Source organism: Oncorhynchus keta, chromosome 12, assembly GCF_023373465.1.
Source record: "Oncorhynchus keta strain PuntledgeMale-10-30-2019 chromosome 12, Oket_V2, whole genome shotgun sequence".
Lineage (NCBI taxonomy): Eukaryota > Metazoa > Chordata > Actinopteri > Salmoniformes > Salmonidae > Oncorhynchus > Oncorhynchus keta.
The window spans coordinates 49,097,740-49,124,498 of NC_068432.1; the positions used below are offsets into that span (position 1 = coordinate 49,097,740).

The 26,759-nt window shown below is 49.4% G+C and overlaps 1 protein-coding gene across 8 annotated transcripts in view; it reads right to left on the minus strand.

Annotated features, from left to right (window-relative positions):
- Window positions 1-26,759, minus strand: part of LOC118391619 (probable E3 ubiquitin-protein ligase HERC1) — a 136,859-nt gene that overhangs the window by 73,360 nt on the left and 36,740 nt on the right. For 7 of the 8 annotated variants that reach the window (XM_052458546.1, XM_052458549.1, XM_052458550.1 and 4 more), the window contains exons 20-33: window positions 20,798-21,013; window positions 19,718-19,891; window positions 18,779-18,893; window positions 18,083-18,209; window positions 6,876-7,086; window positions 6,472-6,769; window positions 6,174-6,292; window positions 5,704-5,960; window positions 4,873-5,076; window positions 2,701-2,821; window positions 2,128-2,368; window positions 1,659-1,825; window positions 1,239-1,400; window positions 970-1,067 (exon numbers count right to left, since the gene is read on the minus strand). In XM_052458546.1, the coding sequence (XP_052314506.1) occupies window positions 970-1,067; window positions 1,239-1,400; window positions 1,659-1,825; window positions 2,128-2,368; window positions 2,701-2,821; window positions 4,873-5,076; window positions 5,704-5,960; window positions 6,174-6,292; window positions 6,472-6,769; window positions 6,876-7,086; window positions 18,083-18,209; window positions 18,779-18,893; window positions 19,718-19,891; window positions 20,798-21,013 (2,510 nt within the window). The remainder of the gene's footprint in view (window positions 1-969; window positions 1,068-1,238; window positions 1,401-1,658; window positions 1,826-2,127; window positions 2,369-2,700; window positions 2,822-4,872; window positions 5,077-5,703; window positions 5,961-6,173; window positions 6,293-6,471; window positions 6,770-6,875; window positions 7,087-18,082; window positions 18,210-18,778; window positions 18,894-19,717; window positions 19,892-20,797; window positions 21,014-26,759) is intronic. The other variant, XM_052458548.1, reaches the window with a different exon arrangement.

A 26,759-nucleotide genomic window follows, 5' to 3' on the forward strand; every position in this document is an offset into this window, starting at 1 on the left:
CAGACAGAGACAGTAGAATACTCTGTGGTCTCAGACAGAGACAGTAGAATACTCTGTGGTCTCAGACAGAGACAGTAGAATACTCTGTGGTCTCAGACAGAGACAGTAGAATACTCTGTGGTCTCAGACAGAGACAGTAGAATACTCTGTGGTCTCAGACAGAGACAGTAGAATACTCTGTGGTCTCAGACAGACAGAGACAGTAGAATACTCTGTGGTCTCAGACAGAGACAGTAGAATACTCTGTGGTCTCAGACAGACAGAGACAGTAGAATACTCTGTGGTCTCAGACAGAGACAGTAGAATACTCTGTGGTCTCAGACAGAGACAGTAGAATACTCTGTGGTCTCAGACAGAGACAGTAGAATACTCTGTGGTCTCAGACAGACAGAGACAGTAGAATACTCTGTGGTCTCAGACAGACAGAGACAGTAGACTAATCTGTGGTCTCAGACAGACAGAGACAGTAGAATACTCTGTGGTCTCAGACAGACAGAGACAGTAGACTAATCTGTGGTCTCAGACAGACAGAGACAGTAGAATACTCTGTGGTCTCAGACAGAGACAGTAGAATACTCTGTGGTCTCAGACAGACAGAGACAGTAGAATACTCTGTGGTCTCAGACAGAGACAGTAGAATACTCTGTGGTCTCAGACAGACAGAGACAGTAGAATACTCTGTGGTCTCAGACAGAGACAGTAGAATACTCTGTGGTCTCAGACAGAGACAGTAGAATACTCTGTGGTCTCAGACAGAGACAGTAGAATACTCTGTGGTCTCAGACAGAGACAGTAGAATACTCTGTGGTCTCAGACAGAGACAGTAGAATACTCTGTGGTCTCAGACAGAGACAGTAGAATACTCTGTGGTCTCAGACAGAGACAGTAGAATACTCTGTGGTCTCAGACAGAGACAGTAGAATACTCTGTGGTCTCAGACAGAGACAGTAGACTAATCTGTGGTCTCACCTGTTCAATCTGTGCTGTATCAGAACAGGCCGGTAACAGACCTTCCAGAATGTGGAAGGCTAACAGTTTGGTTCTCAAGTTCCGGAATCGTGGAGAACCTAATAGAAAGGTCACATCTCCATTTCAAGCAGCTGATCAAGTTATATTTGATAAACATTTTAAAAGGGGATACAAGTGCAGAGACATGACACATCCCCACAATCTTCTGAATTACAATTTTCCGCAGTGTAAAGAGAAACAGAACGGAGTTGACTGCGTTCAGCCCTTACCAGAAGAGCACTTGTGTGAGATGATGGTCATGAGTGGATCGATCCACTTGATGAAGGCAGAGACTCTCTTGGTCACCCTTAGCGACAGGATACGCCTCAGGAATACCAAGAAGTCAGCGAGCTGAGACTCAATGACCCTACTGCTCCGCACCATCTCCATCCCTACAGAGAAATGTAAACTGTGAAGGTTCATCCCACCTGACATTATGTCCACTCCAGCTAACATCTCTTACTGGGTCACAACAATGGTGTTCATAAGGAACAGTGAATACTTAAAAAAAAAAAATTACTCAGAACAAACACACATTAAAGTCATAACCAGCCTACTCTACATGACAAATAGGTCATCTCCCCCTATGTGGCCATGGAATTTAAAGGCCTAAGTACAAGTAAGTATTTCCCCCTCAAACGTTGCCTCACCCTCTATCCGGATCCTCTTGGTGGAGGTGTCCTGGTCTGCTTCCTCTGTTGCCGTGTTCTCCAGCGCCTCCTGCTGGTGGACCATGTGTAACAGACTCTGGAGCTGCTCACACATCACATCCAGCAGGGCCTGAGACACGTCCAGAGGCAGGGAGTCCTCACACGAACTGGGGGACAGAACACACACACACACACACACACACACACACACACAAGTTAGGCGGGAGGTAGTCTAGAGGTTATAGAAGCCAGGTCTGCAACTAGAAGGTCGCTGGTTAAATAAATACATCTGGTGGGATTCTAAGTATACTAGATGTCATATCCTGCTGTTGTGCACTAAAAAAGGCAGCTGTCAGCGTTGGCCAGCATCTCCAGCAGGCCAGCTCGACACCTCCACTCGGCAGCATTCTCACCTGGCGTCCTAGTTCCTTTCCTATTTCCTTTCATCATCCCTGTCGAGTCTACTCACCTAGCAGCGATGGCCAGTATCTGCAGTAGCCGGGCACAGGCCAGTTTTACGGCTCCATTCAGCAGCATGCTTCCTGACACAGAGGCTACCAGCCAGCGCTGGTTCATCAGAACACACGTGTTGTCTGTCAGCAACGACAGGATCTCCAGGATGCCAGACTTACAGACCACCACCAGATCTACTGGCTGGTAGTGGAAATTCAAGGCAAACACTGTGGCCAACAGCAGAGGCTGGTAGGAGCCTGAGAAAGAGAGAGGGAATACACACACAAAAAAAGAGTTCAAGTCTGGGTGGACACACTGCTAGCCTGATCCCAGACCTGTTTATGCCGTGGAGGCAACTCCTATGACCGAGATGGTAAGACTTCACAAACATATCTGGGATCAGGCAAGGGGACATCCCTGTCAGGGATGGATTTATGAATGTACGGAAGCAGACCCTGGAGTCATGTTACTGTAGCCAGATCTGTTTGTGCCGTCTTGCCAATGGCCAAAAGAGTTGGCCATCCGGGAAACAAACAGATCTTGAACCAGTCTAAAGTAAATGTGTTCTATAATATATCTGGACCCCAACCTGTCTGTTCCCTCTCCGTGAGGACCTTCTGTCTCAGGACACGGACCACCTGCTGGTAGAGGGTGTGGGCAGCAGACTGCAGCTCTCTCTGGGTAAACATAGACGCCGACTGGGTCCCAGACTGGGGACAGAAATACAATCGGCGTCACATTAAAATACTACACGATCAACTTGAAATGACGATTGTCACCCGGCAGAAGTAGATCTCAGCAGTATTTAGCGCGTGCCAGTGAGTCTCGTCCTTGTCAGCACACAGGACAGACCTACTTTTCTACATGTGATGGGTCCCCTTACTTAACGCATTGTTCATACTACCAGCGGCAACGTTTTAAAATGCATTTTATTTTACCTTTATTTAACGAGGCAAGTCAGTTAAGAACTAATTCTTATTTACAATGACGGCCTAGGAACAGTGGGTTAACTGCCTTGTTCAGGGGCAGAACGACAGATTTTTTACCTTGTCAGCTCTGGGATTCGATCCAGCAACCGTTCTGGCTGGCTCAACACTCGAACCACTAGACTACCTGCTGACCCAGCTTGTTTGTGTTTCTCAAGTAATTACTATCTACTACTATGGTGCGTGTCCCTGTGCAGTGATGATACGTAACTGAATTTACAGTGTAGTGGTTCATCTGGTCTAACTCACAGTGTAGTGGTTCATCTGGTCTAACTCACAGTGTAGTGGTTCATCTGGTCTAACTCACAGTGTAGTGGTTCATCTGGTCTAACTCACAGTGTAGTGGTTCATCTGGTCTAACTCACAGTGTAGTGGTTCATCTGGTCTAACTCACAGTGTAGTGGTTCATCTGGTCTAACTCACAGTGTAGTGGTTCATCTGGTCTAACTCCCAGTGTAGTGGTTCATCTGGTCTAACTCACAGTGTAGTGGTTCATCTGGTCTAACTCACAGTGTAGTGGTTCATCTGGTCTAACTCCCAGTGTAGTGGTTCATCTGGTCTAACTCCCAGTGTAGTGGTTAATCTGGTCGAACCACAGTGTAGTGGTTCATCTGGTCTAACTCAGTGTAGTGGTTCATCTGGTCTAACTCACAGTGTAGTGGTTCATCTGGTCTAACTCACAGTGTAGTGGTTCATCTGGTCTAACTCAGTGTAGTGGTTCATCTGGTCTAACTCAGTGTAGTGGTTCATCTGGTCTAACTCAGTGTAGTGGTTCATCTGGTCTAACTCAGTGCAGTGGTTCATCTGGTCTAACTCACAGTGTAGTGGTTCATCTGGTCTAACTCACAGTGTAGTGGTTCATCTGGTCTAACTCACAGTGTAGTGGTTCATCTGGTCTAACTCACAGTGTAGTGGTACATCTGGTCTAACTCACAGTGTAGTGGTTCATCTGGTCTAACTCACAGTGTAGTGGTTCATCTGGTCTAACTCACAGTGTAGTGGTTCGTCTGGTCTAACTCACCGTGTAGTGGTTCATCTGGTCTAACTCACCGTGTAGTGGTTCATCTGGTCTACCTCACAGTGTAGTGGTTCATCTGGTCTAACTCACAGTGTAGTGGTTCATCTGGTCTAACTCACAGTGTAGTGGTTCATCTGGTCTAACTCACAGTGTAGTGGTTCATCTGGTCTAACTCACAGTGTAGTGGTTCATCTGGTCTACCTCACAGTGTAGTGGTTCATCTGGTCTAACTCACAGTGTAGTGGTTCATCTGGTCTAACTCACAGTGTAGTGGTTCATCTGGTCTAACTCACAGTGTAGTGGTTCATCTGGTCTAACTCACAGTGTAGTGGTTCATCTGGTCTACCGCACAGTGTAGTGGTTCATCTGGTCTAACTCACAGTGTAGTGGTTCATCTGGTCTACCTCACAGTGTAGTGGTTCGTCTGGTCTACCTCACAGTGTAGTGGTTCATCTGGTCTACCTCACAGTGTAGTGGTTCATCTGGTCTAACTCACAGTGTAGTGGTTCATCTGGTCTAACTCACAGTGTAGTGGTTTGGCTGGTCTAACTCACAGTGTAGTGGTTCATCTGGTCTACCGCACAGTGTAGTGGTTCATCTGGTCTAACTCACAGTGTAGTGGTTCATCTGGTCTACCTCACAGTGTAGTGGTTCGTCTGGTCTACCTCACAGTGTAGTGGTTCATCTGGTCTACCTCACAGTGTAGTGGTTCATCTGGTCTAACTCACAGTGTAGTGGTTCATCTGGTCTAACTCACAGTGTAGTGGTACATCTGGTCGTTGTCTCCAGACTGGCAGCCTGTGATAGGTGTCCCCAGTCCGAAGCAGCCAGACAGGAACTGCAGTTGAACAGATTGTAACAAGCCAGGGAACCGCAAGGGGGGAGAGGAGCCTGAACCACTACTCTTCTCCTCCATCTCAGACAGGAAGGAAGAGATCTGGCACAACGCCTCTAGACGGACCTGAGCACAAGAGAATCATAGTGTTTTACTAAAATTATTGTAACCCTCCATGTTGAACGAACGGACGACAACGGTTGTTTTGTAAAAGAGAATGTGCCCTCAATAAATTGTTAAAATAAATAGTCTGATAATGATTCTACAATGCTGCTGCAGGGAGAATAGCCCCTCCACTAGCGCAGTCACTTAAAATAAGGTATTTAGTTTCTAGGGCTGGGAATTGCCAGGGACCTTACGATATATCAAAAATACTAAGGTACCGATATGTATTGCATTTCTCACAATTCTGTTTTTTTTTTCGGTACAATACTGCTATTTGTATTTATTACAATTTAAATCGCTCACTAAGTCTGCTGCAGAGAAACAAGATAGCTCATGGAGTTTTGATCAGCCATGGAATTAAAAGTGCTGAAAACATATTAGCTCGCTATTTATAAACAAGATGGAAAACAAGCATTGGGATGAGAAATAGTGGCGTTGGTAAAGCCCACTAGCTCTAGCAAACGCTGCCTACAGTAGTTTTATTTAGTATTTTTTAATAATTGTTTACTTGCAGACAAATATCAATAATAATATTGTCCCAAAATAATATTGCGATGTGTAACTGTATCGGTTTTTATAAATACTTACCTCTGCCCTCTGCTGTTGTTGGTACATGGCCAACGTGATGGCCTTGGGGTCTGCCTGGCTGCCTGCCTCTCTCTCCAGTAACGAGGAGGGTGGGGTCGGACGGAGCAGGCTCCCACACAGGAAGTGAAAGACCTGGCTGAGCACGCTGGACGAGCTGCCCGCCCCGCCCTGGCACATGGAGCTGGTGGTGGGGCTGATGCACTGGCGTAGCCGTTCCCACGCATCCTTCATGATGCCCAGGGAACACAGTGGTAGACCTGAGGGAGGGTCAGAGGTCAGGGGTTATAATAGTTGACCTCTCATCCAATCAATCAATCAATCAAATGTGGTTATAAAGCCCTTTCTACATCCTCAGTTGTCCCAAAGTGCTTTACAGAAACTGGGCCTAGACCTCTCATTCCATCTTCTATTGTGTGTGACTGTACTTCCTGGATTGATAGTTAGATCATATTCGGTGAGTGATTTAGTACCCATTCTATTCTTGAAGGAGTTTCTGGACTGGCCTGCAGATGGTTTTCTACTGCCCAAGGTGAATCTGCTCTGTTCGGCCTTTGGGCTGAGTAGGGAATCTGTAGATGAAGTTGATTTCCTGTAGAAAGCAGACCAGTAATTTATAGTAGATTAAAAAACAATGAATACTAGGGCTAATGTACTGAAATACACACACAAACCCCACACACAAACCCCACATTGACACCAATGCCCAAACCCACAACCCCACCCACGACACACACCCGACTCCTTCCCCCCATCCACAGACCCACTCACCTGGCTCCAGTGCTCTCCGCCTGCCCTGTCTCTTCACTCTGTTCCTGCCACGCGGGCCGGACCCCCAAGAGGAGAAACACACATCGGGACACAACCAGGTGACAGGCTACAGGGAATGACATGCCCTCTTCAGACCCCCTCCGCCACTCCCAGCCCTGCGTGTTAGGGGGCTCTCTTTCTGGGGTACCGGGGCTCTCTGTGCTGCTGGGGAGGGTGGAGGTCCCGGAAGACTCGTAGACAGTCTCGTTCTGCTGTAGCTGCATGGCCTCCCGCGTGGCCAGGAAGCACTGGAGAACCTCTATTTGGCAAACAGGGATGGGGAGATTTAGGTAGGAGAGTGTGTGTGTACTACACTTCAAAATCATCATGCGACAAACAAAGACCAAGGACATGGCCCAGTTTACCCGGCAGGTACATACTGCTGATGCTGGGTGTGTCCTCCTCTGGCCCCTCCTCCTGGTTGTGTTCTGCAGTCGTGGGGAGGAACTGCCCTCCCTGGTGAGTACCGTGACCTCCACTGTGACCCCCCAGCTCAGGGTCCTGATCTTTCCCCCGGTCCGCCTGCTGCTCCCTACCAGAGGGACCCGGTTCCTGCCGGTCCTGCCCACTGGGACTCTGGAAGGAATAGAAGAGACAGTATGAGACAGTTACATGAGACAGTGACATGGGACAGCATGAGACAGTGACATGAGAGACAGCATGAGACAGTGACATGGGACAGCATGAGACAGTGACATGGGACAGCATGAGACAGTTACATGGGACAGCATGAGACAGTGACATGGGACAGCATGAGACAGTGACATGAGAGACAGTGACATGAGAGACAGCATGAGACAGTAACGAGAGACAGCATGAGACAGTGACATGAGAGACAGCATGAGACAGTGACATGAGAGACAGCATGAGACAGTGACATGAGACAGCATGAGACAGTTACATGAGAGACAGCATGAGACAGTTACATGAGAGACAGCATGAGACAGTAACGAGAGACAGCATGAGACAGTAACGAGAGACAGCATGAGACAGTAATGAGAGACAGCATGAGACAGTAACGAGAGACAGCATGAGACAGTAACATGAGAGACAGTAACAAGAGAGACAGTAACAAGAGAGACAGCATGAGACAGTAACGAGAGAGCATGAGACAGTAACGAGAGACAGCATGAGACAGTTACATGAGAGACAGCATGAGACAGTTACATGAGAGACAGCATGAGACAGTAACATGAGAGACAGCATGAGACAGTAACGAGAGACAGCATGAGACAGTAACGAGACAGCATGAGACAGTAACGAGACAGCATGAGACAGTAACGAGACAGCATGAGACAGTAACGAGACAGCATGAGACAGTAACGAGAGACAGCATGAGACAGTAACGAGAGACAGCATGAGACAGTGAGATGAGACAGCATGAGACAGTGACATGGGACAGCATGAGACAGTGACATGAGACAGCATGAGACAGTGACATGAGAGACAGCATGAGACAGTAACGAGAGACAGCATGAGACAGTAACGATAGACAGCATGAGACAGTAAGATGAGAGACAGTATGAGACAGTAAGATGAGAGACAGTATGAGACAGTTACATGAGAGACAGTATGAGACAGTGACATGAGAGACATCATGAGACAGTGACGAGAGACAGCATGATACAGTTACATGAGACAGTTACATGAGACAGTGACATGAGACAGTGACATGAAACAGTATGAGACAGTTACATGAGAGACAGTATGAGACAGTTACATGAGACAGTGACGAGAGACAGCATGAGACAGTTACACGAGACAGCATGAGACAGTTACATGAGAGACAGTATGAGACAGTGACATGAGAGACAGTGTGAGACAGTGACATGAGAGACCGCATGAGACAGTTACATGAGACAGTTACATGAGACAGTGACATGAAACAGTATGAGACAGTTACATGAGAGACAGCATGAGACAGTTACATGAGAGAAAGCATGAGACAGTGACGAGAGACAGCATGAGACAGTGATGAGAGACAGCATGAGACAGTTACATGAGAGACAGCATGAGACAGCATGAGACAGTTACATGAGAGACAGCATGAGACAGTTACATGAGACAGTGACGAGAGACAGCATGAGACAGTGACATGGGACAGCGTGAGACAGTGACGAGAGACAGCGACAGCATGAGACAGTGACATGAGAGACAGTATGAGACAGTTACATGAGAGACAGTATGAGACAGTTACATGAGAGACAGTATGAGATAGTGACATGAGAGACAGCATGAGACCGTTACATGAGACAGCATGAGACAGTTACATGAGACAGCATGAGACAGTTACATGAGACAGCATGAGACAGTTACATGAGAGACAGTATGAGACAGTGACATGAGAGACAGTGTGAGACAGTTACATGAGAGACAGTATGAGACAGTGACATGAGACAGTGACATGAAACAGTATGAGACAGTTACATGAGAGACAGCATGAGACAGTTACATGAGAGACAGCATGAGACAGTAACATGAGAGACAGCATGAGACAGTAACGAGAGACAGCATGAGACAGTAACGAGAGACAGCATGAGACAGTAAAGAGACAGCATGAGACAGTTACATGAGAGACAGCATGAGACAGTGACATGGGACAGCGTGAGACAGTGACGAGAGACAGCGACAGCATGAGACAGTGACATGAGACAGTATGAGACAGTGACAGTATGAGACAGTTACATGAGAGACAGTATGAGACAGTTACATGAGAGACAGTATGAGATAGTGACATGAGAGACAGCATGAGACCGTTACATGAGACAGCATGAGACAGTTACATGAGACAGCATGAGACAGTTACATGAGACAGCATGAGACAGTTACATGAGAGACAGTATGAGACAGTGACATGAGAGACAGTGTGAGACAGTTACATGAGAGACAGTATGAGACAGTGACATGAGACAGTTACATGAGACAGTGACATGAGACAGCATGAGACAGTGACATGAGAGACAGCATGAGACAGTAACGAGAGACAGCATGAGACAGTAACGATAGACAGCATGAGACAGTAAGATGAGAGACAGTATGAGACAGTAAGATGAGAGACAGTATGAGACAGTGACATGAGAGACAGTATGAGACAGTTACATGAGAGACAGTATGAGACAGTGACATGAGAGACAGTGTGAGACAGTTACATGAGAGACAGTATGAGACAGTGACATGAGAGACCGCATGAGCCAGTGACGAGAGACAGCATGAGACAGTTACATGAGACAGTTACATGAGACAGTGACATGAGACAGTTACATGAGACAGTGACATGAGACAGTGACATGAAACAGTATGAGACAGTTACATGAGAGACAGTATGAGACAGTTACATGAGAGACAGTATGAGACAGTGACATGAGAGACAGTGTGAGACTGTTACATATGGTTACTGGGCTGTCTGATCATAATCTGACACTTATAGCCAGAAAACTGTCTAAGAGCAGGTTTAACCTCTCTACTGTTAGAAAGCCAGATCAACTCAGAATACCTAAGAGTGAATTAAACTATTTTGAAAAAGCAATTAAGGGAATAAACTGGAATGCTCTCTTGTCCTATACAGACGTGGAAGCTGATAGTCAGGTTTTTCTATCCACAATCCAGACTACAATAAATGGCTTCCTAAAGAAAATCAAATCCAAACCTGGCCAAAAGAGCACTCATCCTTGGCTAAATGGAGAAATCTGGAAATTGATGAAAGAACGAGATTATGCTCTAAAAACAGCCCTAAAATCTAAATTAGAGCATGACAGACGTAGGTTTACCATGTTGAGAAATAAGGTGATAAAATAAATCAGACAGGCCAAGGCAAACTTTTTTATTAACATAATTGGTGAAGCAAAGGGAAATTCTAAATTGATATGGGAGAATCTAAAAAAGTTAACAGGGAAAGACCATAGTAACACTGCAAAAAGACTAGAAATCATGGTGAATAACAATCTAACACAGGATGCAGTTGAAATAGCAACAGCCTTCAATTCCTACTTTATTGACTCTGTCAGGTTACTGACACAGAACCCCTCCACTGATTTCTTGGGCTCAGTGCTAGTGAATGACACTCAACCTGTCTTCATCATAAGGGAGGTTTCTGAGTCAAAGGTGAACAAGGTGATTAGCTCACTAAAGAACTCTAAAGCCAAAGATGTGTTTGGGATGGACTCTACCTTTCTTAAAAACTACAAAGAGTCACTCATTGGCCCCATTACTAAGGTCACCAACACATCTATCGGTCTCGGTGTGTTTCCAAGGGTATGGAAGTCGGCCATAATAACGGCCATCTTTAAATCAGGCGACCCTGCTGACGTGAGTAACTACAGGCCCATTAGTATACTACCTGTGGTGTCAAAGGTCCTTATGGTCCTTCTGTAGCTCAGTTGGTAGAGCATGGCGCTTGTAACGCCAGGGTAGCGGGTTCGTTTCCGGGACCACCCATACGTAGAATGTATGCACACATGACTGTAAGTCGCTTTGGATAAAAGCGTCTGCTAAATGGCATAAAAAAAATTTAAAAAAAAAAAAAAGGTTGTTGAAAAGTGTGTAGCAGAACAACTGATTGCCCACCTCAACAACAGCCCCTTCACATTACACTCCATGCAGTTTGGCTTCAGAGCGAAACACTCCACAGAAACGGCCAACTGCTTTCATCTGAAAATGTGAAGTCCAAGATGGACAAAGGGGGTGCTGTTGGGGCTGTGTTTCTGGACCTAAGGAAGGCTTTTGATACTGTTAACCATGAGATTCTCATCACAAAATTGTCCAAGTTCAACTTTTCCCCGATGCCTTGAGATGGATGAAATCATACCTTGAAGGCAGAGCTCAGTGTGTCAAGAGTGAGCAATGAGCTGTCGCCCACTCGTAGCTATGATGTGGGCGTGCCCCAAGGGTCCTTCTGTAGCTCAGTTGGTAGAGCATGGCGCTTGTAACGCCAGGGTAGTGGGTTCGATCCCCGGGACCACCCATACGTAGAATGTATGCACACATGACTGTAAGTCGCTTTGGATAAAAGCCTGCTAAATGGCATATTTATTTTTTTATTTTTTATTTCAATACTGGGGCCCCTCCTGTTCAGCCTGTACATTAATGATCTGCCTTCTGTCTGTACTGGGTCTGAAGTTCAAATGTATGCAGATGATACAGTGATATATGCACATGCAAAGAGCAAACAACAAGCTGCACAAGAACTGTACTGTAATGGTCCAGGTTACAAAGTGGCTCAGTGACTCGTGTTTGCATCTCAATGTGAAAAAACTGTTTGCATGTTCTTCACAAAGAGGGCAACAGATGCTACTGAGCCAGATGTCTATGTGTCAGGGGAGAAGCTCCAGGTGGTATCCGATTTTAAGTACCGTGGCATCATACTTGATTCCAACCTCTCTTTTAAAAAGCATGTGAAAAAGGTAATTCAAATAACTAAATTAAATCTAGCTAATTTCCGATTTATACGAAATTGTTTGACTACAGAGGTAGCAAAACTGTACTTCAAATCTATGATACTCCCCCACTTAACATACTGCTTGACTAGTTGGGCCCAAGCTTGCTGTGCAACATTAAAACCTATTCAGTCTGTCTACAAACAGGCTCTCAAAGTGCTTGATAGGAAGCCCAATAGCCATCATCATTGTCACATCCTTAGAAAACATGAGCTCTTGAGTTGGGAAAATCTTGTGCAATACACCGACGCATGTCTTGTATTCAAGATCCTAAATGGCCTGGCTCCCCCTCCACTCAATATTTTTGTTAAACAGAAAACCCAGACATATGGCAGCAGATCCACAAGGTCTGCCATGAGAGGTGACTGTATAGTTCCCCTAAGGAAAAGCACCTTTAGTAAATCTGCATTCTCTGTGAGAGCTTCCCATGTCTGGAATACACTGTCTTCAGACACACATAACTGCACCACATATCACACTTTCACAAAATGCTTGAAGACATGGCTAAAGGTCAATCAGATTTGTGAACATGGTCCCTAGCTGTGTGTTGCCGCTTTCCATGTTGTCTGTAGCTTGTGAGGTATGGAAACACTTTGTTGCTTTTATGAATTTTGTCTTGCTGCTTTTTGTTCTGTTGCTCTGTCTGTATGCTATGTCTTGCTGGTCCTACGTTGCTATGTTGCTGTGTCTATGGTGCTATTGTCTATATTGTAATTGTTTTTAATAACCTGCCCAGGGACTGCGGTTGAAAATTAGCCGGCTGGCTAAAACCGGCACTTTTACTGAAACGTTGATTAATGTGCACTGTCCCTGTAAAAATAAAATAAACTAAACTAAACAGCATGAGACAGTTACATGAGAGAAAGCATGAGACAGTGACGAGAGACAGCATGAGACAGTGACGAGAGACAGCATGAGACAGTGACATGAGAGACAGCATGAGACAGTGACATGAGAGACAGCATGAGACAGTTACATGAGAGACAGCATGAGACAGTTACATGAGAGACAGCATGAGACAGTTACATGAGAGACAGCATGAGACAGTTACATGAGAGACAGCATGAGACAGTAACATGAGAGACAGCATGAGACAGTAACATGAGAGACAGCATGAGACAGTTACATGAGAGACAGCATGAGACAGTTACATGAGAGACAGCATGAGACAGTTACATGAGAGACAGCATGAGACAGTTACATGAGAGACAGCATGAGACAGTAACATGAGACAGCATGAGACAGTTACATGAGAGACGGCATGAGACAGTAACATGAGAGACGGCATGAGACAGTAACATGAGAGACGGCATGAGACAGTAACATGAGAGACGGCATGAGACAGTAACATGAGACAGCATGAGACAGTTACATGAGAGACAGCATGAGACAGTTACATGAGAGACAGCATGAGACAGTTACATGAGAGACAGCATGAGACAGTGACATGAGAGACAGCATGAGACAGTTACATGAGAGACAGCATGAGACAGTTACATGAGAGACAGCATGAGACAGTTACATGAGAGACAGCATGAGACAGTAACATGAGAGACAGCATGAGACAGTTACATGAGAGACAGCATGAGACAGTAACATGAGACAGCATGAGACAGTTACATGAGAGACAGCATGAGACAGTAACATGAGAGACAGCATGAGACAGTAACATGAGACAGCATGAGACAGTTACATGAGAGACAGCATGAGACAGTAACATGAGACAGCATGAGACAGTTACATGAGAGACAGCATGAGACAGTTACATGAGAGACAGCATGAGACAGTTACATGAGAGACAGCATGAGACAGTTACATGAGAGACAGCATGAGACAGTAACATGAGAGACAGCATGAGACAGTTACATGAGAGACAGCATGAGACAGTAACATGAGACAGCATGAGACAGTTACATGAGAGACAGCATGAGACAGTAACATGAGAGACAGCATGAGACAGTAACATGAGACAGCATGAGACAGTTACATGAGAGACAGCATGAGACAGTAACATGAGACAGCATGAGACAGTTACATGAGAGACAGCATGAGACAGTTACATGAGAGACAGCATGAGACAGTTACATGAGAGACAGCATGAGACAGTAACATGAGACAGCATGAGACAGTTACATGAGAGACAGCATGAGACAGTAACATGAGACAGCATGAGACAGTTACATGAGAGACAGCATGAGACAGTTACATGAGAGACAGCATGAGACAGTTACATGAGAGACAGCATGAGACAGTTACATGAGAGACAGCATGAGACAGTAACATGAGACAGCATGAGACAGTTACATGAGAGACAGCATGAGACAGTTACATGAGAGACAGCATGAGACAGTTACATGAGAGACAGCATGAGACAGTTACATGAGAGACAGCATGAGACAGTTACATGAGAGACAGCATGAGACAGTAACATGAGAGACAGCATGAGACAGTTACATGAGAGACAGCATGAGACAGTTACATGAGAGACAGCATGAGACAGTTACATGAGAGACAGCATGAGACAGTTACATGAGAGACAGCATGAGACAGTTACATGAGAGACAGCATGAGACAGTTACATGAGAGACAGCATGAGACAGTTACATGAGAGACAGCATGAGACAGTAACATGAGACAGCATGAGACAGTTACATGAGAGACAGCATGAGACAGTAACATGAGAGACAGCATGAGACAGTAACATGAGACAGCATGAGACAGTTACATGAGAGACAGCATGAGACAGTTACATGAGAGACAGCATGAGACAGTTACATGAGAGACAGCATGAGACAGTTACATGAGAGACAGCATGAGACAGTTACATGAGAGACAGCATGAGACAGTTACATGAGAGACAGCATGAGACAGTTACATGAGAGACAGCATGAGACAGTTACATGAGAGACAGCATGAGACAGCTCTTCAGGTTAGCTCTTCAGGTTGAATTCAGAAAACTGTCTTGACATTAAGTCAAATCAAATGTTAAGAGTCACATTTCACCTTATAGTGAAACGCTTGATTACAAGCCCCTAACCAATAATGCAGTTACAAAAATATGAATAAGAAATAAAAGTAACAAGTAGTTCAAGTGCAGCAGTACAATAACAAAAATAACAATAGCGAGACTATATACAGGAGGTACTGGTACAGTGTCAATGTGTGGGAGCACCGGTTGGTTGAGGTAATATGTTCATGTAGGTAGAGTTATTAAAGTGACTAAAGATCATAACAACAGAGAGTAGAGTAGCAGAGAGTAGAGTAGCAGAGAGTAGCAGAGAGTAGCAGCGGTGTAAAGGAGGGGGAGGATAGTCTGCGAATAGTCTGGGTAGCCATTTGATTAGATTATCAAAAGTCTTATGGCTTGGATGGTAGTAGCTGTTTTAGAAGCCTCTTGGACCTAGACTTGGCACTCCGGTACCGCTAGAACAGTCTATGACTAGGGTGGCTAGGGTCTTTTGTTAGGGCATTCCTCTGACACCGCCTGGTATAGAGGTCCTGGATGGCAGGAAGCTTGGTCCCAGTGATGTACTGGGATGAACACACTACCCTCTGTAGTGCCTTGCGGTCAGAGGCCGAGAAGTTGCCATACCAGGCAGTGATGCAACCAGTCAGGATGCTCTCGACAGTGCAGTTGTAGAATCTTTTGAGGATCTGAGGACCCATGCCAAATATTTTCAGTCTCCTGAGGGGGAATAGGTTTTGTCGTACCCTCTTCACGACTGTCTTGGTGTGCTTGGACCATGTTAGTTTGTTGGTGATGTGGACGCCAAGGAACTTGAAGCTCTCAACCTGCTCCACTGCAGCCCCGTCGATGAGAATAGGGGCGTGCTCGGTCCTCTTTTTCCTGTTGTCCACAATCATCTCATCTTTCTTGAACACGTTGAGGGAGAGGTTGTTGTCCTGGCACCACATGGCCAGGTCTCTGACCTCCTCCCTATAGGCTGTCTCGTTGTTGATCAGGCCTACCACTGTGGTGTCATCGGCAAACTTAATGATGGTGTTGGAGTCATGCCTGGCCGTGCAGTCATGAGTGAACAGGGAGTACAGGAGGGGACTGAGCACGCATCCCTGAGGGGCCCATGTGTTGAGGACCAGCGTGGTGGATGTGTTGTTACCTACACTTACCACTTGGGGGTGGCCCGTCAGGAAGTCCAGGATCCAGGTGCAGAGGGAGGTGTTTAGTCCCAGGGTTCTTAGCTTAGTGATGAGCTTTGATGTCACTATGGTGTTGAATGCTGAGCTGTGGTCAATGAAAAACATTCTCACATAGGTGTTCCTTTGTCCAGGTGGGAAAGGGCAGTGTGAAGTGCAATAGAGATTGCATCATCTGTGGATCTGTTAGGGTGTTATGCAAATTGGAGTGGGTCTAGGTTTTCTGGGATAATGGTGTTGATGTGAGCCAAGGCCAGCCTTTCAAAGCACTTCATGGCTACAGACGTTAGTGCTATGGGTCGGTAGACATTTAGGCAGGTTACCTTAGTGTTCTTGGGCACAGGGACTATGGTGATCTGCTTAAAACATCTTGGTATTACAGACTCGGACAGAGAGTGAAGACACTTGTCATTGAAGACATTTGCCAGTTGGTCAGCGCATGCTCGCAGTACACGTCCTGGTAATCCGTCTGGCCCTGCGGCCTTGTGAATGTTGACCTGTTTGAAGGTCTTACTCACATCGACTTCGGAGAGCGTGATCACACAGTCTTCCGGGAACAGCTAATGCTCTCATGCATGTTTCAGTGTTTTTTTGCCTCGAAACGAGCATAGAAGTAATTTATCTGGTAGGCTCATGTCACTGGGCAGCTCTCGGCTGTTCTTCCCTTTGTAGTCTGTAATGGTTTGCAAGCTCTGCCACATGCGACGAGCATCAGAGCCGGTGTAGTACGATTCGATCTTAGTCCTTATTGACACTTTGCCTGTTTGATGGTTCGTCAGAGGGCATGGCGGGTCTCGCTCCTTGAAAGCGGCAGCTCCTCCCTTTAGCTCAGTGTGGATGTTGCTTGTAATCCATGTCTTCTGGTTGGGGTACGTACGGTCAATGTGGGGCGACGTCATTGATGCACTTATTGATGAAGCCAATGACTGATGTGGTGTACTCCTCAATGCCATAGGAAGAATCCTGGCTAACAGTCCAGTAGCTGCACATCTGTCCAGTAGCTATCTGTTCATGGGTAATACCAGTTTGCTGTTAGCTAGGGCCTGCTTGTTGGCTGTAGTCCTACCTGTTTACTGTTAGCCAGGGCCTGTGTGTTGGCTGTAGTTCTACCTGTTTACTGTTAGCCAGGGCCTGCTTGTTGGCTGTCGTTCTACCTGTTTGCTAGGGCCTGTGTGTTGGCTGTAGTCCTACCTGTTTGCTGTTAGCCAGGGCCTGTGTGTTGGCTGTAGTCCTACCTGTTTGCTGTTAGCCAGGGCCTGTGTGTTGGCTGTAGTTCTACCTGTTAGCCAGGGCCTGTGTGTTGGCTGTAGTTCTACCTGTTTACTGTTAGCCAGGGCCTGCTTGTTGGCTGTAGTTCTACCTGTTTACTGTTAGCCAGGGCCTGCTTGTTGGCTGTAGTTCTACCTGTTTACTGTTAGCCAGGGCCTGCTTGTTGGCTGTAGTCCTACCTGTTTGCTGTTAGCCAGGGCCTGTGTGTTGGCTGTAGTTCTACCTGTTTGCTGTTAGCCAGGGCCTGTGTGTTGGCTGTAGTTCTACCTGTTTACTGTTAGCCAGGGCCTGCTTGTTGGCTGTAGTCCTACCTGTTTGCTGTTAGCCAGGGCCTGTGTGTTGGCTGTAGTTCTACCTGTTAGCCAGGGCCTGTGTGTTGGCTGTAGTCCTACCTGTTTTCTGTTAGCCAGGGCCTGCGTGTTGGCTGTAGTTCTACCTGTTAGCCAGGGCCTGTGTGTTGGCTGTAGTTCTACCTGTTTACTGTTATCCAGGGCCTGTGTGTTGGCTGTAGTCCTACCTGTTTGCTGTTAGCCAGGGCCTGTGTGTTGGCTGTAGTTCTACCTGTTAGCCAGGGCCTGCTTGTTGGCTGTAGTCCTACCTGTTTACTGTTAGCCAGGGCCTGCTTGTTGGCTGTAGTCCTACCTGTTTGCTAGGGCCTGTGTGTTGGCTGTAGTCCTACCTGTTTGCTAGGGCCTGTGTGTTGGCTGTAGTCCTACCTGTTTACTGTTATCCAGGGCCTGTGTGTTGGCTGTAGTCACTGGAGAGTCTTTGTGTGCCAGCAGAGCACTCCTGATCTTATACACCATCTCATAGATCTCTATCAGCATCTCACACGGCTCGTACCTGACAAGGAGAAGAGGTATTACGTTATGATACATCATTCTCCTGGCACACACAATACACATTGAAGGACAGGAGCCATTTCATCTGCTCTAGAGACCCATGTTGGATACATCTCATAAAATATCCAGCCACAGATTGAAATGAATCAAATGTAGGGTTTCAGTACCTGAGAATTAAAGGGATACATTGGTATTTTGGCAACGAGGCCCTTTGTCTACTTCCCCAGAGTCAGATGAACTAATGGATGCGATTAGTATGTCTCTGTGTCCAGTATGAAGGAAGATAGAGGTCGTTTGGTGAGCCAAAGCTAACTAGCATTAGCGCAATGACTGGAAGTCTATGGGGATCTACTACCATTCTCTCCCAGTCATTGTGCTAACGCTAGCCAGCAATTGGGCTAGCGTGAGTTAGCAACGCAGAGACATAAAATTGGTATCCACGAGAGCATCTGACTCTGGGGAAGTAGACAAATGGCTTCATTGCCAAAATCCTGAAGTATCCCTTTAAGAAAAACCTGTATCTCTGTATTTGAAAATCCTATCACAGCTTATTGAAGCAGCTCCACTCACTTGTCCTGCCAGTAGGCCTCATCCTGTAGCCCTGTGTGTTTGAGGAGAGCAGCCAGGCTGCAGCGACACGCCGTCTCTAACAGGGAGTCACCCGAGGGACCGCTGTTATCCCAGTCTGCCAAGGTTATAAACACAGAACGGTTTATTCAAAACCACAACGCCACAAATGACCTACGACCTCTCTAAATCAGAAGTCTCAAAAAGGTAATTGGGTTGATGGTGACGTCAGCATCATATTCATTCAGGATAACTCTAATGAATGACGGTACCCAAGAACAAGACACTGTAGACCAGAGATACTGCTTTTATGATTTTATAATCTGATAAAGCGTCCTTCCTCTGGAAACAACACACTTTATGAATAGCCCCTCACAGTCACTGAAGGCATTATCACCCACACAGGATGTCACAGTGTTACTGTGTGTGTGTGTGTGTGTGTGTGTGTGTGTGTGTGTGTGTGTGTGTGTGTGTGTGTGTGTGTGTGTGTGTGTGTGTGTGTGTGTGTGTGTGTGTGTGTGTGTGTGTGTGTGTGTGAGTACACATGCATCTGTGTGTGAATGTGCATGTGTGTGCGCGTGCGTGCGCATGTGTGTGTGTGTGTGTGTGTACATGCGAATGTGCATGCATCTGTGTGTGTGTGTGTGTGTGTGTGTGTGTGTGTGTGTGTGTGTGTGTGTGTGTGTGTGTGTGTGTGTGTGTGTGTGTGTGTGTGTGTGTGTGTACATGTGTGTACATGCAATGTGCATGCATCTGTGTGTGTGTGTGTGTGTGTGTGTGTGTGTGTGTGTGCATGCATCATGTGTGTGTGTGTGTGTGTGTGTGTGTGTGTGCGAATGCATCTGTGTGTGTGTGTGTGTGTGTGTGTGTGTGTGTGTGTGTGTGTGTGTGTGTGTGTGTGTGTGTGTGTGTGTGTGTGCATCTGTCTCCTCTTAGCCCTACCCCTGCTGATGGCGTACTCCTTCATCTTCCTCCACAGGCCTCCGGCAGGCTCCCTAGACGATCCTAGAGCCAGCTCCACCAACATGCTGTTCTCCTCGCTCAAACACAGGTCTGCCAGCTTGGCATCAGGACAACCAAGCAGCACTGCCTCGGTGAGCCACGCTGTGCTGGAGTCTGCAGGGACAGACACACAATAACACAGGCATTTATTATTACAATGAAAAGCCTGACGAAGGCCTTTGGGGGAGAAATTCTGCACTCAATAAACTGAGGAAGAACTCAACACTGTGTGGACACGTATTTGTCTCAATATGACTTTTTTTTTTACCCTGTTACCTGCAAGTTACTGGCTGAGGGGACAATACTGGTATTACTACCATGGTGAGGAGTTGAAAGAAGAATTTGGGGTGGCAGGTAGCCTAGTGGTTATCCATAACGTTGGGCAAGTAAGCCAAAAGATCGCTGGATCGAATCCCCGAGCTGACAAGGCAAAGATCTGTCGTTCTGCCCCTGAACGAGGCAGTTAACCTACTGTTCCCCGGTAGGCTGTCATTGTAAATAACAATTTGTTCTTAATTGACGTGCCTAGTTAAATAAAATACATTTTAAAAATACAACCTAAACACCCCACAACTAGTTTATTTTCTGATCTACTACTGTACTTGACCAGGATTTTTTAAATATTTATTTTACCTTTATTTAACCAGGCAAGTCAGTTAAGAACAAATTCTTATTTTCAATGGCAGCCTAGGAACAGTGGGTTAACTGCCTGTTCAGGGGCAGAACGACAGATTTGTACCTTGCCGCCCCGCCTAACCACTAGGCTACCCTGCCGCCCCTCAGCTCAGGGGTTTGAACTTGCAACCTTTTGGTTACTAGTCCAACGCTCTAACCACTAGGCTACCCTGCCGCCCCCAACGCTCTAACCACTAGGCTACCCTGCCGACTTGAGATTGAAATCTTTTTAAAGATTGAACGGATGCTGGTCATCATGGTTGGCGTGTGTCATGTCATAGAAATATAATTACTAGAACAAACATTTCCATACAGGTCAATGTTTGTGTGTGTGTCATTACACACCCAGTTGTTCAAAGTCCATCTCCAGTCCGTTCCTGAGGAGAGGGTTACACAGCCAGTATTCTGATGTCCTCTCTTGGACAGAGGGGGGCGGTCCCTGCAGCATCCCGCCCAGGCAGCGTCCAATCGCCAGCGCCACAGATCTCTCCAGGTCCAGAAGCCACACCCATCCGTCGTCCTCCACCCCTCCGTGGCTAGGACCTGCCCTTTCAGCGTCATCTGGAAGCACAGAATGAATCCATAACATCATGACACTAAGGAGCTCCTGGACTCTGCTACATGTTCTACTTCCATGCAGCAATCATCTTAAAGTCACTTCCTGTTTATTAAATGATGTCCATCTTTCTTCCTGTCTCTCAGTGTCCCAACAGAACAATGCCATTGGCTATCCATGACTGGTCGGGTGGTGCATACTGTCAGGGGCTTGAAACCAGTAGTAATGAAACAGGAAGTCTCCCCCTAGTAAACTTGTTTCCAGACACGCTTTGGGAAATCAGCCAGTCTGGGGACGAAGTTACCCCCCTAATGTCCTACCAGCGGTCCTGAACGTGCTGCCTCCAGTCGACACCTACCCAGCGGTCCTGAACATGTTGCCTCCAGTCGACACCTACCCAGCTGTCCTGAACACACGGCCTCCAGTCGACACCTACCCAGCGGTCCTGAACATGTTGCCTCCAGTCGACACCTACCCAGCTGTCCTGAACACACGGCCTCCAGTCGACACCTACCCAGCTGTCCTGAACACACGGCCTCCAGTCGACACCTACCCAGCTGTCCTGAACATGTTGCCTCCAGTCGACACCTACCCAGCTGTCCTGAACATGTTGCCTCCAGTCGACACCTACCCAGCGGTCCTGAACACACGGCCTCCAGTCGACACCTACCCAGCGGTCCTGAACACACGGCCTCCAGTCGACACCTACCCAGCTGTCCTGAACATGTTGCCTCCAGTCGACACCTACCCAGCTGTCCTGAACACACGGCCTCCAGTCGACACCTACCCAGCTGTCCTGAACACACGGCCTCCAGTCGACACCTACCCAGCGGTCCTGAACATGTTGCCTCCAGTCGACACCTACCCAGCGGTCCTGAACATGTTGCCTCCAGTCGACACCTACCCAGCTGTCCTGAACACACGGCCTCCAGTCGACACCTACCCAGCTGTCCTGAACATGTTGCCTCCAGTCGACACCTACCCAGCGGTCCTGAACACACTGCCTCCAGTCGACACCTACCCAGCTGTCCTGAACATGTTGCCTCCAGTCGACACCTACCCAGCTGTCCTGAACACACGGCCTCCAGTCGACACCTACCCAGCGGTCCTGAACACACGGCCTCCAGTCGACACCTACCCACATGTTGCCTCCAGTCGACACCTACCCAGCTGTCCTGAACATGTTGCCTCCAGTCGACACCTACCCAGCTGTCCTGAACATGTTGCCTCCAGTCGACACCTACCCAGCTGTCCTGAACACACGGCCTCCAGTCGACACCTACCCAGCTGTCCTGAACATGTTGCCTCCAGTCGACACCTACCCAGCGGTCCTGAACACACGGCCTCCAGTCGACACCTACCCAGCGGTCCTGAACACACGGCCTCCAGTCGACACCTACCCAGCTGTCCTGAACATGTTGCCTCCAGTCGACACCTACCCAGCTGTCCTGAACACACGGCCTCCAGTCGACACCTACCCAGCGGTCCTGAACATGTTGCCTCCAGTCGACACCTACCCAGCTGTCCTGAACACACGGCCTCCAGTCGACACCTACCCAGCTGTCCTGAACATGTTGCCTCCAGTCGACACCTACCCAGCTGTCCTGAACACACGGCCTCCAGTCGACACCTACCCAGCTGTCCTGAACATGTTGCCTCCAGTCGACACCTACCCAGCTGTCCTGAACACACGGCCTCCAGTCGACACCTACCCAGCTGTCCTGAACATGTTGCCTCCAGTCGACACCTACCCAGCTGTCCTGAACACACGGCCTCCAGTCGACACCTACCCAGCTGTCCTGAACATGTTGCCTCCAGTCGACACCTACCCAGCTGTCCTGAACACACGGCCTCCAGTCGACACCTACCCAGCGGTCCTGAACACACGGCCTCCAGTCGACACCTACCCAGCTGTCCTGAACACACGGCCTCCAGTCGACACCTACCCAGCGGTCCTGAACACACGGCCTCCAGTCGACACCTACCCAGCGGTCCTGAACATGTTGCCTCCAGTCGACACCTACCCAGCGGTCCTGAACACACGGCCTCCAGTCGACACCTACCCAGCGGTCCTGAACATGTTGCCTCCAGTCGACACCTACCCACCCAGCGGTCCTGAACACACGGCTTCCAGTCGACTGAACACACGGCCTACCCAGCTGTCCTGAACACACGGCCTCCAGTCGACACCTACCCAGCGGTCCTGAACACACGGCCTCCAGTCGACACCTACCCAGCGGTCCTGAACATGTTGCCTCCAGTCGACACCTACCCAGCGGTCCTGAACACACGGCCTCCAGTCGACACCTACCCAGCGGTCCTGAACATGTTGCCTCCAGTCGACACCTACCCAGCGGTCCTGAACACACGGCCTCCAGTCGACACCTACCCAGCGGTCCTGAACACACGGCCTCCAGTCGACACCTACCCAGCGGTCCTGAACATGTTGCCTCCAGTCAACACCTACCCAGCGGTCCTGAACATGTTGCCTCCAGTCGACACCTACCCAGCGGTCCTGAACACACGGCCTCCAGTCGACACCTACCCAGCGGTCCTGAACACACGGCCTCCAGTCGACACCTACCCAGCGGTCCTGAACACACGGCCTCCAGTCGACACCTACCCAGCGGTCCTGAACACACGGCCTCCAGTCGACACCTACCCAGCGGTCCTGAACACACGGCCTCCAGTCGACACCTACCCAGCGGTCCTGAACATGTTGCCTCCAGTCGACACCTACCCAGCGGTCCTGAACACACGGCCTCCAGTCGACACCTACCCAGCGGTCCTGAACACACGGCCTCCAGTCGACACCTACCCAGCGGTCCTGAACATGTTGCCTCCAGTCGACACCTACCCAGCGGTCCTGAACACACGGCCTCCAGTCGACACCTACCCAGCGGTCCTGAACACACGGCCTCCAGTCGACACCTACCCAGCGGTCCTGAACACACGGCCTCCAGTCGACACCTACCCAGCGGTCCTGAACATGTTGCCTCCAGTCGACACCTACCCAGCGGTCCTGAACATGTTGCCTCCAGTCGACACCTACCCAGCGGTCCTGAACACACGGCCTCCAGTCGACACCTACCCAGCTGTCCTGAACACACGGCCTCCAGTCGACACCTCCAGTCCCAGCGGTCCTGAACACACGGCCTCCAGTCGACACCTACCCAGCTGTCCTGAACACACGGCCACCAGTCGAACACTCCTACCCAGCTGTCCTGAACACACGGCCTCCAGTCGACACCTACCCACCTGAACACACGGCCTCCAGTCGACACCTACCCAGCTGTCCTGAACATGTTGCCTCCAGTCGACTCCTACCCAGCTGTCCTGAACACACGGCCTCCAGTCGACACCTACCCAGCTGTCCTGAACATGTTGCCTCCAGTCGACACCTACCCAGCTGTCCTGAACACACGGCCACCAGTCGACACCTACCCAGCTGTCCTGAACACACGGCCTCCAGTCGACACCTGAACACACGGCCTCCAGTCGACACCTACCCAGCGGTCCTGAACACACGGCCACCAGTCGACACCTACCCAGCTGTCCTGAACACACGGCCTCCAGTCTACCCACACCTGAACACACGGTCCTGAACACACGGTCCTCCAGTCGACACCTACCCAGCGGTCCTGAACATGTTGCCTCCAGTCGACACCTACCCAGCTGTCCTGAACACACGGCCACCAGTCGACTCCTACCCAGCTGTCCTGAACACACGGCCTCCAGTCGACACCTGAACACACGGCCTCCAGTCGACTCCTACCCAGCTGTCCTGAACATGTTGCCTCCAGTCGACACCTACCCAGCTGTCCTGAACACACGGCCTCCAGTCGACTCCTACCCAGCTGTCCTGAACACACGGCCTCCAGTCGACTCCTACCCAGCTGTCCTGAACACACGGCCTCCAGTCGACACCTACCCAGCTGTCCTGAACACACGGCCTCCAGTCGACTCCTACCCAGCTGTCCTGAACACACGGCCTCCAGTCGACACCTACCCAGCGGTCCTGAACACACGGCCTCCAGTCGACACCTACCCAGCTGTCCTGAACACACGGCCTCTAGTCGACACCTACCCAGCGGTCCTGAACACACGGCCTCCAGTCGACTCCTACCCAGCTGTCCTGAACACACGGCCTCCAGTCGACTCCTACCCAGCTGTCCTGAACACACGGCCTCCAGTCGACTCCTACCCAGCTGTCCTGAACACACGGCCTCCAGTCGACTCCTACCCAGCTGTCCTGAACACGTTGCCTCCAGTCGACACCTACCCAGCGGTCCTGAACACACGTTGCCTCCAGTCGACACCTACCCAGCGGTCCTGAACACACGGCCTCCAGTCGACACCTACCCAGCGGTCCTGAACACACGGCCTCCAGTCGACACCTACCCAGCGGTCCTGAACACACGGCCTCCAGTCGACACCTACCCAGCGGTCCTGAACACACGGCCTCCAGTCTACCCAGCTCCTACCCAGGTGTCCTGAACACACGGCCTCCAGTCGACTCCTACCCAGCTGTCCTGAACACACGGCCTCCAGTCGACTCCTACCCAGCTGTCCTGAACACACGGCCTCCAGTCGACTCCTACCCAGCTGTCCTGAACACCCTGGCTGTCCTGAACACACGGCCTCCAGTCGGCCTCCTACCCAGCTGTCCTGAACACACGGCCTCCAGTCGGCTCCTACCCAGCTGTCCTGAACACACGGCCTCCAGTCGACTCCTACCCAGCTGTCCTGAACACACGGCCTCCAGTCGACTCCTGAACATGTTGCCCAGCGGTCCTGAACACACGGCCTCCAGTCGACACCTACCCAGCGGTCCTGAACACACGGCCTCCAGTCGACACCTACCCAGCTATCCTGAACACACGGCCTCCAGTCGACACCTACCCAGTGGTCCTGAACACACAGCCTCCAGTCGACACCTACCCAGCGGTCCTGAACACACGGCCTCCAGTCGACTCCTACCCAGCTGTCCTGAACACACGGCCTCCAGTCGAACACACGGCCTCCTCCTACCCAGCGGTCCTGAACACACGGCCTCCAGTCGACACCTACCCAGCGGTCCTGAACACACGGCCTCCAGTCGACACCTACCCAGCTATCCTGAACACACGGCCTCCAGTCGACACCTACCCAGTGGTCCTGAACACACAGCCTCCAGTCGACTCCTACCCAGCTGTCCTGAACACACGGCCTCCAGTCGACACCTACCCAGCTGTCCTGAACACACGGCCTCCAGTCGACACCTACCCAGCGGTCCTGAACATGTTGCCTCCAGTCGACACCTACCCAGCGGTCCTGAACATGTTGCCTCCAGTCGACACCTACCCAGCTGTCCTGAACACACGGCCTCCAGTCGACACCTACCCAGCTGTCCTGAACACACGGCCTCCAGTCGACACCTACCCAGCTGTCCTGAACACACGGCCTCCAGTCGACACCTACCCAGCGGTCCTGAACATGTTGCCTCCAGTCGACACCTACCCAGCGGTCCTGAACACACGGCCTCCAGTCGACACCTACCCAGCGGTCCTGAACACACGGCCTCCAGTCGACACCTACCCAGCTGTCCTGAACACACGGCCTCCAGTCGACACCTACCCAGCGGTCCTGAACACACGGCCTCCAGTCGACACCTACCCAGCTGTCCTGAACACACGGCCTCCAGTCGACACCTACCCAGCGGTCCTGAACACACGGCCTCCAGTCGACACCTACCCAGCTGTCCTGAACACA